Raw genomic sequence first — 13,588 nt, 5'->3', positions numbered from 1 at the left:
GCAAGAGGTTGTTTTTGGACCACACCAGGAAGTACTTGGGGATTACTTCTGGCAGGCTTGAAGGATCCTATGAGGTGCCAGGGATTGAACCTGGATTGGCCACCTGCAAGGCAAAGTCCCTACCCACTGCACTCACTTTTTCAGCCCAAGGAACCTAAATTCTTCTTTGTCTTATTTCTCTGCCCACTGCCTGGGAACAGTGCAGAATCGCCTCACCTTGGCCCAGACTTTCTTTACACCCCCTGTGAACTAGTTGACTTCGGGGGGGTGGTCAAACTAGCCTCTACTGTATTTTTCTGTCTCATGGGTCATGTCCCATGAGAGGTACACTGGCTCCACCTGGGGGGACCCTGTCTGGGGGGTCTGCGAGTGGACAAGTCAGCCACCAGTTGCCTTTGGTGCTGGAATCAAATTTACAAATTTACAAACCAAGTAAATTGAGGGGTGGACTGAAGGCCCTTGGGGAGTCAGCACTGGACCCTAAGACCCCTATGCTTGTGGGAGGAGGGCAGCACAGGGGCTTGGGGAGAGCCCTGAGCCGAAGCTCAACACCTCTGTGTGATTTGCCAGCCTCAGTTTCCCTTTCTGCAGAGCCCACCCTAGTGGTGAAAGAAAGCTCATTCGCAGGCACCCGTCAGGGGCGCTTCTGGCTCTAGAACTGAACGTTGCTGGAGGACTCCCCTGCGCCAAGGCCCCGTCCTGCTTGTGGGATGGTTTTATCCAGCGTGGCGAGGTCGCCGGCAGCCCTTGGATGTCCCGGAGCTGGAGCTCGAGCGGGTGCTGGGCTGGGTCCGCGGGCTGGGCCGGGGTCGGGGTCGGGGGCGCGACCCTTTCCGTCGAGGGTCCATCTCGGCCTCCAGAGCGTCACTGCAGAGAAGGGCGGGAGGGGCGTGAAGGCACCCACCCCGGGACGGTGCCTGCCCCAGTTTTTATGAAACATCCACTTCCACACCCCTGCCCCAAGCACCCTCGATATGTGCCCAGAGTCCTCCCCAGAAACGTCGCTCCAGACTCTGGGCATACTCAGGACACCCGCTGCCCTCTTTCTTTTCCTTCCTTCCTTCCTTCCTTCCTTCCTTCCTTCCTTCCTTCCTTCCTTCCTTCCTTCCTTCCTTCCTGCCTGCCTGCCTGCCTGCCTTCCTTCCTTCCTTCCTTCCTTCCTTCCTTCCTTCGTTTCTTTCTTTCTTTCTTTCTTTCTTTCTTTCTTTCTTTCTTTCTTTCTTTCTTTCTTTCTTTCTTTCTTTCTTTCTTTCTTTCTTTCTTTCTTTCTTTCTTTCTTTCCTTCCTTCCTTCCTTCGTTTCTTTCTTTCTTTCTTTCTTTCTTTCTTTCTTTCTTTCTTTCTTTCTTTCTTTCTTCCTTCCTTCCTTCCTTCCTTCCTTCTTTCTCTCTTTCTTTCTTTCTCTCTTTCTCTCTCTTTCTCTCTCTCTCTCTTTCTTTCTTTCTTTCTTTCTTTCTTTCTTTCTTTCTTTCTTTCTTTCTTTCTTTCTTTCTTTCTTTCTTTCTTCTTTCTTTCTCTCTTCCTCCCTCCCTCTCTCTTCCTCCCTCTTTCTTTCTTTCTTTCTTTCTTTCTTTCTTTCTTTCTTTCTTTCTTTCTTTCTTTCTTTCTTTCTTTCTTTCTTTCTTTCTTTCTTTCTTTCTTTGTTTATTTGTGGACCACACCTGTCAGTGCTCAGTAATTACTCCTGGTTCTGTGCTCAGGGGACCCTATGGGATGCTGGAAATCGAATCCAGGTCTGGTCAGCCAAGTGCAAGGCAAACTCCATCCCCAATGTGCTATCCCTCCAGCCCTTGATTTTAGTTTTCATTTATTTATTTATTGGTTTGGGGGCCACACCTGGAGGCGCCCAGGGGTTTACTCTGCTCAGAAATCACTCCTGGCAGAGATGGGGGACCCTATGGGATTCCAGGGATCGAAGCTGGGTCAGGTCGGCCCTGTGCAAGGCAAACCCCCTCTCTGCTGTGCAATCCCTCAGGCCTCACCAACGCCCCGTCTTTGTCTTACATCCTTCTCTGTCCCTCCCAGACCCACTCCCCAGCTGCGTCCAGGAAGCCTAGAGATTCCTGACCCCCAGCATCAGCCTCAAGAATCCACCCCAGGGCTTTTCCTTCACAGCATCCAGCCCCTGACTGGTCCTTCATGCCAGCAGATGCTCCAAAGCCACGCCCCGCGCCCTGATTGGTCCGGGAGAACAGATCTCTGGGCGGCCATTGGCCGAGCTTCCCACCCGTCCGTCCCAAGCCCCGCCCCTTACTCACACTCGCTCGCGCAGCGTCGCCTCCCGGGCTGCGCAGGCTCCGCCCTCGGCTTCAGCCTTGTGTGCGCGTTGCTGCGCCTCCTCCAGGTGCTGCGCAGACTCAGTGGCCGCCGCCTCCCAGCGTGCCAGGGCTTCTGGGGGTGAGGGGGTGTCAGGCGGGGGCCCCAGGTTGCAGGTTCAGGGGATTGGGTCAGGCTGGGGGGATGCTGGTGTTTGGGTGCAAGGGGACAGGTCAGATGGGGTCCCTGGTGTCCAGGGGCCAGGTCAGATGGGGACCCCCACAATGTGAGGGTGCTGGGGTCCTAATGCCTATGGGCCCTTGGTTTTGGGTGCAGGGGAGGGGGCAGATGGGGTCCCTGGAGACCAGGGATCGGGTCCCCTGGGTGTGGGCCCAGGGGGACAGGTCAGATTGAGGGATCCCCCAGTGTATGGGTTTGCTACTTTTCCTTTTGGGGGACCACACCAGCTGTGCTCAGGGATCACTGCTGGGGCCCCAGTGAGAGCACAGCAGCAAGGACATTTGCCTTGCACGCTGCTTGCTGACCAGAGTTCGAACCCTGGCATCCCATATGGTCTCCCAAGCCTGCTAGGAGTGATTTCTGAGCACAGAGCCACAAGCAACCCCTGAGTATTGCTGGGTGTGCCCCCCAAATAACAAACAAACAAATCAATCAATCACTCCTGGCAGGCTTGGGGGCCCTGTGGGATGCAGGGAATAGAACCCGGATTGGCAAACGTCCTCCTCACTGTGCTCCCACCTCTGTTCTGTTTTATTTTCCCCCTATTTTTCACTTTCCATGATGCACTGACAGCTCCTGTGTGTCTCGGGTAGTGGTCAGGGACTTTTTTAGTTCCCTCCTTGCTCCCTATCACTTACCTGTCAGGGCCCCATTCTCAGCACTCATCTGGGTCCCCTGCGCCTTGGCCTCGTCCCTCTCTGCCTTCAGCATCATGAGCTGGGTCTCCAGCTGATTCTGCGGGGTGCAGGGGCAGATAGGACACTGGGCAGGTGAGGTGAACGGATCTTTCCGCCCTCCCCGGCAGTTGCGAATCCTGCACTTTCCATGTTTCTTTTCCCCTGTGCTAAGAGATAGCTCCTGTCTGCTTCCCTTCCTGCCCAGCGAGATCAAGCCCACTTCTCCTGGCCTCCCCAGGCCCATCACCCCTGAACACATCCCCTTCCCACTGTTTCCAGAACACCTGACCCCCTCTTCCCCACGTTTCACTCTGGGCCCAATGTTCTGGATGTGCATGGACGGTGGCCTTCATGAGCACTTTTCATGGGGTTTTGTAGCAAAGCACAAGGGGAGAAACTAGGTATCCAATCTGGTGCCATGTGCGAGCAAGGTTGGTATTAGAGCCAAGCCAGCCCGCTTCCCCCTTCCCTTCCTGCCCAGAATCCAAGCACCCCTCTGCAACCCTCCAAGCCCACTGGCTCCGTTAAATATTCCCTCCTGACCTTCCGATGCTTCCAGGATGCCGAGCACAAGTCCTCTCTTCCCTTTTTGGCCATAACTATTCCTCGTCTCCCCCTGCTCCTCCAGAACCCCCTCTTCACTATCACAGCCCCTTTCTTGATCACAGTTATTGCTATTTGGCGGGGGAGGACTTTGAAGCTACACCTGAGTAAGCTGCAAGCTTACTCCTGACCCTCCACCAAGGAACCACTCCGGGCAGTGCTTGGGGGACTATGTGGGATGCTGGGGATCTACCGGGCTTGGCTGTGTGTCCCGGCCAGCGCCCTCCCCGCCCTACTGGACTCAGTGCCACACTGAGGGGGTGGCCAGAGGGCTAGGGCAGACAGTGCAGGTACCGCCCCTTAGAGGCCAACTTTAGCCCCTAATTATAGGTGTGTAGATGGGCCTATCTCTGGAAATAACCCGGCAGGGCCAGCGGAGAGGGCAGGGGAGGGAGGCAGGATGCAGTATGTCCAGGGATTGGGCTGGGTGTATTTCCCTGGGGTGCCTTCTTTTTTGTTTGTTTATTTGGCATATTCTGTTTTGTTTGTTTGTATTTGGTTTTTGGGCCACACCCGGCAGTGCTCAGGGGTTACTCCTGCCTGTCTGCTCAGAAATAGCTCCTGGCAGGCACGGGGGACCATATGGGACACCGGGATTCGAACCAACCACCTTTGGTCCTGTATCGGCTGCTTGCAAGGCAAACGCTGCTGTGCTATCTCTCCGGGTCCATATTCTGTTTTTTTTTTTTTTTTTTATCTGTTTTTGGGTCACCCTGTGGCTGCTCAATGTTACTCCACTTTCTGCACTAGGACTCACACCTGGCAGGACTCAGGAGATTGTATGGGATGCAGGGGATCAAACTCGCAAGGAGAACACCTAAACCATTGTACTTTCTGTCCACCTAGGGGGACTTTGGGCCATGCTGGGAGTTGGGGATTTCACTTTCTGGATACGAGACCCCGAAACCCTCGCCCAGCGGGTCCATGGCACCTACCTGGCGGCTTTCACAGGCCCTGAGTAGCCCCTGGAGCTCTTGGCGCGCCCCTTGGGCCTCTTCCAGCTCTCGGGTCAGCTCCTCCAGCCGTCGCCGCAGCTCGTCCTGGGCGTTCCCGGGGGAGAGCGCGGGGTCCCGGGGCGGCGCCGGGGTACTAGTGGTGTTGGCCGAGGGCGCGGGCTCCGGGCAGCGGGAGCCCCGGGAGGTGGAGGCCGCCAGGTTCCAGGCCAGCAGGGCACCCCCGGCCGCCGCGGCCGCCAGGAACACCGCAGCCCCGCATAGGGCCAGCGCCCGCCACGCGCACCCGGGCTCCGGCTGCGGCTCCGGCCCCGACCCGGCCATGCCACCCGCGCGTGCTGCTCCCTTGGGTCCCAGACAGCCACGAGCGCCTAAGTGGCACCTGCAGCGCCTGGACACCCACAGGCCCGCCTGCCCTGCCCTGCCCCACGGGAGGGGCCGCGCCAGGCGCACGGCAGAGTGCATGCATGGCGCGCCCTGGGAATCCTCCATCCTCACCAGGGCTGTGCCCCAGCCTCAGTTTCCCTGCGTGTAGGACATCATGGAAACACATCACTTTCCCTGGGTCTAAGGAGCATGGGCCTGGTGGGGAAAGGGGGCTCCGGGCTTCAAAATTCTGTGCCCATCCTTCTTCTGCAGACTCAGGTTCTGTTTTGTTTCTGTTTTGTTTTCTTTTGGGGCCACACCCAGATGTGCTCAGACTTTCTTCTGGCTGTGCTTTTTTATTTTATGTTTTGTTTTGTTTTGGGCCATCCCAGGCAGCACTCAGGGGTTCCTCCTGGCTCTGAGCTCAGAAGGCTCGGGGGACCATAAGACATGCTGAAGATCAAATTCAGTTCGTCTCGGGTCGGCCACGCGTCAGTCGAACGCCCTACCGCCGTGTAATCACTCCAGTCAAAATAAATTTTCGGAGAGGTTTTGGGCCACCCCCGACAGCACTCAGGGGTTATTCCTGGCTCTGAGCTCAGAAATCTGACCTGGCAGGCTCGGAGGACCCTGTGGAATGTTGGGGATGGAACCCAGGTCCATCCTGGGTCAGCCTTGTGCAAGGCAAATGCCCCACCGCTATTCTGTCACCCAATGGCTGTGCTTTTTTGTGTGTGTGTGGTTTTTGGGTCACACCCGGCAGTGCTCAGGGGTTATTCCTGGCTCCAGGCTCAGAAATTGCTCCTGGCAGGCACGGGGGACCATATGGGACGCCGGGATTTGAACTGATGACCTTCTGCATGAAAGGCAAATGCCTTACCTCCATGCTATCTCTCCGGCCCCTCTTTCCCCACTCTTGAGCTCTACTCGGAACCTGCCCACGGGCTGTCCCAGGCGCCGACGCACCTTCTCGTTGTAGTGCGTGCCTGCTGCCACCAGGCGTCGCTGTGGCCCCACGTTCTGGTCGCACATGGCCGGTGGTTCTTGCGAGCACTTTTCACCGGGTCTTTATAGCGAAGCGCAAGGGGAGGAACCAGGAATCTAAAGTGGCGCCGCGTACAGGCAAAGCTGATATTGGTATTGGAGCCTAGTTCACCCCTCAAACCTGCCTGGAATCCAAGCACCCCTTCTTCGCCCTCCAAGCCTGCTGGCCCTGTTAAATGTTTCCTTCCTCCCTCCCCAGCTGCCCGGGTGCCTGGAGCCAGCCCTCTCCTTCCTCCTTGGCTCTAACTGTTCCTCCCCTCCACTCCACTCCCCAGGAATCCCTTCCTCACTATCTCAGCCCCTCTCTTGATCCGCCATTATTGCTATTTATTTGGCGGGGTTTTGCATAACTGCTATACTCCGGGGCACTTTCCTGGCTCTGTGCTCAGGGCTCACTCCTGGTGGGCTCAGGGGACCGCATGAGGTACTGAGGAAGGACAGGCCGAGGTGTGGACAAGGCGTGCAAGGCCATTTCCCCACCGGCTGTCGCCTCTCTCCGGTCTCATTGCTGTTATTGCTTTTTTGGGTTTGTTTGTTTGGACCATACCCAACTGTGCTCAGGGCTTTCTCCTGGCTCTGAGCTCAGAAATCGCTTCTGGCAGGCCCCGGGGGAACATATGGGATGCCAGGGATTGAACCCAAGGTTCAACCTACTGGGTCAGCAGCTTGCAAGGCAAACATCTTCTCCACTGTGCCATGGCTCTGGCACCCAATCGTGATCACCTACCCAGTGTCCTGTCCCCGGACATGTGGGCCCAGAGCAGGCACTTTTGTCTGGGAGTGACAGAGAATGCAATGTGAGAGTAGGGTAGCTGCCTAGCTCTTCTTGGGGGGGGGTGTCTTTGTATAACCCAGGGGTCCCCACATTATGGCCCACAGGCCACCTGTGGCCCACTGAGGTTATTTATCTGGCCTGCTGGTGTTTTTGCCACCACCGCTGCCTGTCCTGCTTAGCTGCCGACTTGTCCCCTCCTGCAGTGCTCATGTGTGGGATGTGCACCGAACTCTCCGACTCCCTCTTTCTCTCTGTCTCTCAACTCCTCCTCTAAGTCTCAGGCAGGGATCCTCAAACTATAGCCCGCCAAAAACAGGCCCTTAGTTCCCAATGAAATACTGGTAAGTCTGTTGATTTAATTTACTTGTTCTGTGGGGCTATAGTGACAGCACAGCAGTAGGACTTTTGCCTTGCACGACCGACCTGGGACAGACCTGGGTTTGATTCCCAACATCCCATATTGTCCCTGAGCCGGCCAGCAGCGATTTCTGAGCACATAACACCAAAAGTAACCCCTGACAGCTGCAAGGTGTGGCCCCAAAACCAAAATAAATAAAAATTAACTTGTTCTTTTTATGGTTTTTTTTTTTTTGGGGGGGGGGAGTCATACCTGGTGGTGCTCAGGAGTACTCCTGGATCTACGTTCAAAAATTGCTCCTGGCAGGCTTGGGGAACCATATGGGAATCGAACCAGGGTCATCCTTGGTTGGCCGCATGCAAGGCAAACGCCCTACCTCTGTGCTATATATGGCTCCAGCCCCTGTTCTTCATTTTAAATATTGTATTTGTTCCCTTTTATCCCCTCAAAATAAGATGTGCTGTGTGCATAGTAATTTGTTCATTTTTTTATACCATAGTCCATCCCTCCAGTGGTCTGAGGGACAGTGAACTGGCTCCTGTTTAAGGAGTTTGAGGACCCCGATAGAGCCCCCCAGGAATCCCCTGCCCCAAGCTCCTTTGAAACTCCGGGCCGGGAGCTGAGGCCGCAGAGGAGGGGAAGCCTGGCAAGGTCCTGGGACAAGGTCACCATGCAGCTGTGCATGCAGCAGGATCCACAGAACATCGGGCTGGAGACAGGACAGCAGGACGGAGTCAACCCCAGGAACCCTGGCCGGAAGCAGATCTGGCTCCAACACCACAGACAGGAAGCATCTGAGCACTGGCCAGGATTCCAGCAACGTGAAGGGAGCCAGAGAACCGGAGGATGGGATTTATGGGGCACAGGGGACTTTCCAGAGAGAGCACAGAGTTTATGGGTTCAGAGGCTTACACAATAGCGCAGTGAGGAGGGCGTTTGCCAGGCACGTGGCCAACCCGGGTTCAATCTCGAACATCCCATAAGATCCCCACAGCCTGCTAGGAGTGTTTTCTAAGTGCATGGTCAGAAGTAACCCCTGAGTGCCTCGGGTTGTGCCCCCCAAAACAAAGAATTCATGAGCACAGTCACTGTCATTCCAGAGAAGCAGAGAGACTTGAAGGCAGAGGGGCTTTTTAGGATGAATAGGAATTGGGGAAGACTGTGACAGTCCTGGCTGTATCTGTGTATCTGCAGCTCCCCAGGTTTGGCTCCTGTCCCCCACTTTCTGAGGGAACATGTGGTATCACTGATCATCAGTCTCCCAAGAAGGGCAGGGTGGGGGAGCAGCTGCTGACACCTTCCCAGGATCTGAGTGGGCCCCAAAGATAACGGGGTGTCTCTCTCTCGGGGCTCTCTTGGGAATGTTCCGGCATCCAAGTGGGCTGGAACCTCACAGGGCTAGTGGTGACGCACATAGGAAGCAGAGGTTGCATTTCACTGTAAGAGGCTCTGTTTATTTGGAGGAACCCCAAGACCCTAGAGCCAGAAATGAGTTGTGTGTGCCCCACCCCATCCCTCCCGACTTTGGGAGACAGTCCAAAGCTAAGTCTGCATTTCCTCCAGCCTCAGAGCAGCCCCTGCTACCCTTCCCTGTCCGCCCAGACTGTACTGCTGGGTGCACCCCAGTCCCACGGAGCAGGCCGAGGAACCCTCCAACAGAGAAGCCAGGCTGCGGGGACTGGACCAGCCAGGGCTGAGGCCTAGGAAGGAGGGAAAGGATGAGGGTAGAATGGAGCAGTTGGAGGACAGGAAGCCCCGCCCTTCCAAGGCCGCCCTGGAAACCCCGCCTTGTTTGACATACCACGCCCCCTCGAAGCCACACCCCAAACGTGATTTGCATAGGTCCTCTGCAGGCCACGCCTCTTCGAAGCCACGCCCTATTCTACATGCCGTGCTCCCATTGGGCTTCCTGAAGGCCATGCCTCCCAAAAAAGCAACGCCCACTTCCCAAGCCACGCCCACAGGGAGTTCCACTTCTGTCCTGGGCTCAGCCCTGCAGAAACCTGCCTCCTTCTAGGCTTCTCCCCAAAACCCTTCTCTGAACCCAGCCTTGCAGGGCGCCCCGCACAGAGACCACCTACCCTGGTGGGCTGGTCCCAGGCCTGATTCGCCCCACTCACCCCAGACCCACCCCTGGTTACCCGGCTGGCTTCCTGAGGCTCTGGAGAGGTCAGAGGAATCCCAGACTCCAGAGCACGATGAGCCCAGCCCCGGCCCAGGCGCTGAGGGTGAGGCGGCTGCTGATCGAGGCCGAGGTCGAGGTCTCCGTCTCCGTCTTCTCCCCCTCCACCGGGGTCTCCTTGACTCTGGGGTCAGGGGTCCCTGCGGAGGCTGCCCGGCTGCGCCCCTCAGAACCTTCGCTGCATCAGAAGGAGGATTATTGGGGAGGTTGAGCTGGGAGGGGCCCTGCACCTGGCCTCTGCCCTTCCCCGGAGCGGGAACAAGGCTTGATCTGGATCCAGGCCAGCTCCCTCCCTCTAGCCCCCCATCCAGGCGCTCAAGGGGTCCCAGGACTTGGGGGAGGCCCGAGGGCACGGAAAAGGGGGGTGGGCCTCAAACCTCTTCGACTCCAGCTTTGCCACCGCCTCCTGCAGCTGCTCTTTCAGTTTCTGGATCTCGCCTACAGGGACACAAGATCTGGCTGCTTCTCAGGGGCCTCGACTCTTCCCTGGCCTGACCCACAGTGGCTAAGAGCTCCACCCTTGTCGGGCACCACCTGGGAAGCATCGAGTGCTCGCTCCTGTCCTATGTGGGGCCTGCCTCTGCACCCCCAAGATTCAGCGCCCTCTACTCCCATGCTTCTTCTAGTCCAAATGCACCCTACCAAGCCCCGCCCACAATCACTGGCCCCGCCCAGCCCTAGCAGGCCAAGTCCGACTGGCCCCGCCCCGTCATGATGGCCCCGCCCAGTCCTGGCCCCGCCCCCATCTCATTTGGCCCCGCCCCTTCAGGCTGTCCCTGGTCTCGCCCAGACCACTCATCTGCATTGGTCCCACCCATCGCTGTGGCCCCGCCCAGCCCTGGCTCTGCCCATTCATGGTTGGCCCAGCCCCACCTTGGCTATGCCTAACGGTGTTAGACCCGCCCCTTGAGGCTGGCCCCGCCCCATAGCACTTGGCTACGCCCTGCCCCGACCTCGTCCTGCTCCAATTGGTCTACCCGCCCCCTGGCCCCTCCTATCGTGGTTGACCCCGCCCAAGCCCGGCCCCGCCCCTCACGCTGATGCTCCTCCTCCCTCGCCTGCATCTTCTGCTGGTGGTCCTTCTCCTTCTTGGCCAGAGTTGCCAACAGGGTCTCCTGGATCACGGGGTGAGATGGGGTGGGCGTGGATTTGGGGGGCTGTCCCTGCGCCTCTGTACCTGTCTCCCACCCCCATCCGGGTCTAACTGATGAGGATCAGGAGCCCCTCATCCCTGATGTCCAGGGAATCCCAGTGTTCCCTGGTCCAGACCCGTGAGGTGTCTAGGGCCCTAGGTCCCATTAACACGGAGGTGCTGCAGAACTCTAGAGCCAGGGCCGTTTCCCAGCTATGTCAGTGCCTCCAATCTCTGATTCTCTTCAGGCCTGCGGGTGGGTCTCCAGTCCATTCCCAGAGGAGGTTTGCTTTTTTGGGGGGGCACACCCGTTTAATAATCAGTCAGGAGTTACTCAGAAATCGCCCCTGGATTGTGGGGACCACATGGGGGATCGAACCTTGGTCCATCCTAGGCTAGCGCTTGCAAGGCAGACGCCTTACCTCTAGTGCCACCTCTTCTGTCCCGTTTTTGTAATTTTTTTTTTTTTTTTTTTTTTGGGTCACACCCAGCAGTGCTCAGGGGTCACTCCTGGCTCTACACACAGAAATCGCTCCTGGCAGGCTCAGGGAGCCATATGGGATGCCAAAATTCAAACCACCGTCCTTCTGCATGTAAGGCAAACACCCTACCTTCATGCTATCTCTCTGGCCCCATTTTTTGTAAATTTTTAAAATAAATTTTGGGGTCACACCCAGTAGCGCTCAGGGGTCACTCCTGGCTCTACGCTCAGAAATCGCTCCTGGCAGGCTTGGAGGACCATCTGGGATGCCGGGATTTGAACCAATGACCTTCTGCATGAAAGGCAAATGCCTTACCTCCATGCTATCTCTCCGGCCCCCCTAAAAATAATTTTTATTGTGACCAAAGGAGGTTCACTTTCTGCAACCCCAGAGTGCTTGATGCCAAGGGGAGTTTCTAGGACCCCAAGACAGGGGTCAAAGGCAGTTTCTACATCTCCAATATAGACTGAGGGCTATTTCTAGGTTTACAGGATGGACCAACGGAAGTTTCTGAGTCCCTAAATCAGGCCAAGCGCGAGGCCCGGAGAGGTAGCACAGTGGCGTTTGCCTTGCAAGCAGCTGATCCAGGACCAAAGGTGGTTGGTTCGAATCCCGGTGTCCCATATGGTCCCCTGTGCCTGCCAGGAGCTATTTCTGAGCAGACAGCCAGGAGTAACCCCTGAGCACCGCTGGGTGTGACCCAAAAACCAAAAACCAAAAAAAAAAAAAAAAAAAAACAGGCCAAGGGCAGTTTCTACATTCACAGAATGGGCAGAGGGCAGTTTCCAGGTCTCCAATGTGAGATGACGGCAACTCTAGGTCCCTAGAGCAGACAATTCATTGTCTAGGTCACCCAACCCAGCCAAAAAACTGTGAGAACCCAAACTCCTGATTTGGGGGCTCCCCCTCTCACCCACACCCAAACCTGCTTAGTTGGGGAGGCCTTGGGGCAACACGCCCTCCCCCTGTCCCCACCGTGTCAACTTACCACCGTGTGGTTATAGTTGGCAAGCTGGGCCCGGGCCTCGCCAAGACCGTGCTGGGTGCTTTTCAGGCTCTGTTGGAGGCTCTGGGTGTCATTGAGGCATTGCTGCTGCACTCGGAGCCCATCCCAGCAGGCCTGGTTCAACATCTGGGGCATGAAGTACAACAGGGGGATGAGCGTGGCCAGCAGGAAAGCGATGGCCACCAGAGCCAGGCACTGCCAGAACCGCAGCTTCTGGGGCTCCTTCCCGTGCTCCTCCAGGTAGGGCATGGGGGCACGGTGGTAGAAGGTGGGTGCCATGTCTTGCTGGCTCTCAGCACTCTGGAGGGAGGAGGCGGCTGCAGAGAAACCTCCAGAATCTCCAGACCCGCCCGCCCTGTTCTAGAACTCCGCCCAGTGATGTGGCCCTGGACTCCTGGTCAGTGAACATCATTTTTGCTTTCGTTTCCCAGCGGAGGGCAGCAGGCTGACCCCTTCCCTGGGAAGTGACGGCCTTGGAGAAGGGGCACCAGAGAGGGGGACAGTGAGGGCCCAACCCCTCCTGCGACTTGTCTCTGTGGGAGACCCAGGAGACTGCTGCACTTGGGAAATTGAGTTCCGGGACACAGGCTGCGCAGGGCAGGCAGGGTGGACAGCGTGAGGCAGAGCCAAACGGGGGCCGGTGAGGGTAAGGACAGCTGGTTTGAAGCTGGGGGAAGTGCCCCGCCGGCCCTGAAGGGGCCCACCATCAGCTGACCCGCTGACCCTTGCCCTGGGCAGAGACAAGTGGACCCAGCATGCAGTTCCCAGGATGGCCACTAAAGGTCGCCCCTCCTTGAGTCCAGATGCCCCGTGGACCCCTGTGAGCCTCAGTTTCCCCACCTGGAAAGGGATGCAATCACAAAAGCAACTTCCATGGGAAGGATCAGGGTGGAGCTGCCTTGGCACACAGCAAGGGGAGCTGGGGGGGTTGTGAGGAGTTTGTAAAGGCGCCCCTGGTAAGGCCTGCAAGGGTGCAGGGGGGGGGGTGCAGGCCCCACTCACCTCTCCCCTCCCTGGCCAAGGCTTCTGGCGGAAGCGAGTTAATTGTCTGCCCGGCCCCACACTCCGGATATCAGTTGGGAGCCTGCAGTCCTGTGGGGGCCCAGCCTCAGGTTACGAGGGTGAGGGTGGGGTTGGGAAACCACAGCTGGCTCCGGAATCCAGGTGGGTTTTTTTGGGTCAAAGCGCCTCCAAAGCCCTGCTCAGAGATGGCTGTAGTGCACAGGGCGAAGCTAACCGACCCCCCCACCCCCACCCCCAGCTTCCAGGCAGGCTGTGTAGACAACACCACTGCCCCCCATTCCCTGGGAAACTGCCCTCCTGCGGGACCCTGGGCCAGTGCAGCCTCTGCCTCTCATGTGCAGCTTCTCGGGAGACAGAAAACCCGGTGCCATCGTCTTCAGCATGGCTGGAGAGAAAGAACACCCCACATTATGTTCCCCGAGCCTGAAAGGGTGATGGACGAGCACAGAGCCCAGAGTCAGCCCCGAGCACCGTCGGGGGAGTGGCCCCCCT

At 57.3% G+C, this 13,588-nt stretch overlaps 2 protein-coding genes across 2 annotated transcripts; both read right to left on the bottom strand.

Annotated features, from left to right (window-relative positions):
• Window positions 1–716: 716 nt before the first annotated feature.
• CCDC194 (coiled-coil domain containing 194) lies at window positions 717–6,126 on the bottom strand. Its single transcript, XM_049788385.1, has 6 exons — window positions 6,009–6,126; window positions 5,227–5,310; window positions 4,711–5,099; window positions 3,134–3,230; window positions 2,258–2,390; window positions 717–867 (listed from the first exon to the last, which is right to left on the bottom strand). Exons 1-6 carry the CDS (start codon window positions 6,124–6,126, stop codon window positions 717–719), a joined length of 972 nt encoding a protein of 323 aa, XP_049644342.1.
• Window positions 6,127–9,441: 3,315 nt separating this feature from the next.
• BST2 (bone marrow stromal cell antigen 2) lies at window positions 9,442–12,352 on the bottom strand. The gene is made up of 4 exons (XM_049788384.1): window positions 12,056–12,352; window positions 10,490–10,568; window positions 9,831–9,891; window positions 9,442–9,631 (listed from the first exon to the last, which is right to left on the bottom strand). The coding sequence occupies exons 1-4, from the start codon at window positions 12,350–12,352 to the stop codon at window positions 9,442–9,444; spliced, it is 627 nt and encodes a 208-aa protein (XP_049644341.1).
• Between the last annotated feature and the right edge of the window lie 1,236 nt (window positions 12,353–13,588).

The sequence above is a fragment of the Suncus etruscus genome, chromosome 15, assembly GCF_024139225.1.
Source record: "Suncus etruscus isolate mSunEtr1 chromosome 15, mSunEtr1.pri.cur, whole genome shotgun sequence".
NCBI classification, from domain to species: domain Eukaryota; kingdom Metazoa; phylum Chordata; class Mammalia; order Eulipotyphla; family Soricidae; genus Suncus; species Suncus etruscus.
The sequence above is the reverse complement of the archived record's forward strand: the minus strand, read 5'-3'. Positions and strand labels throughout refer to the sequence as shown.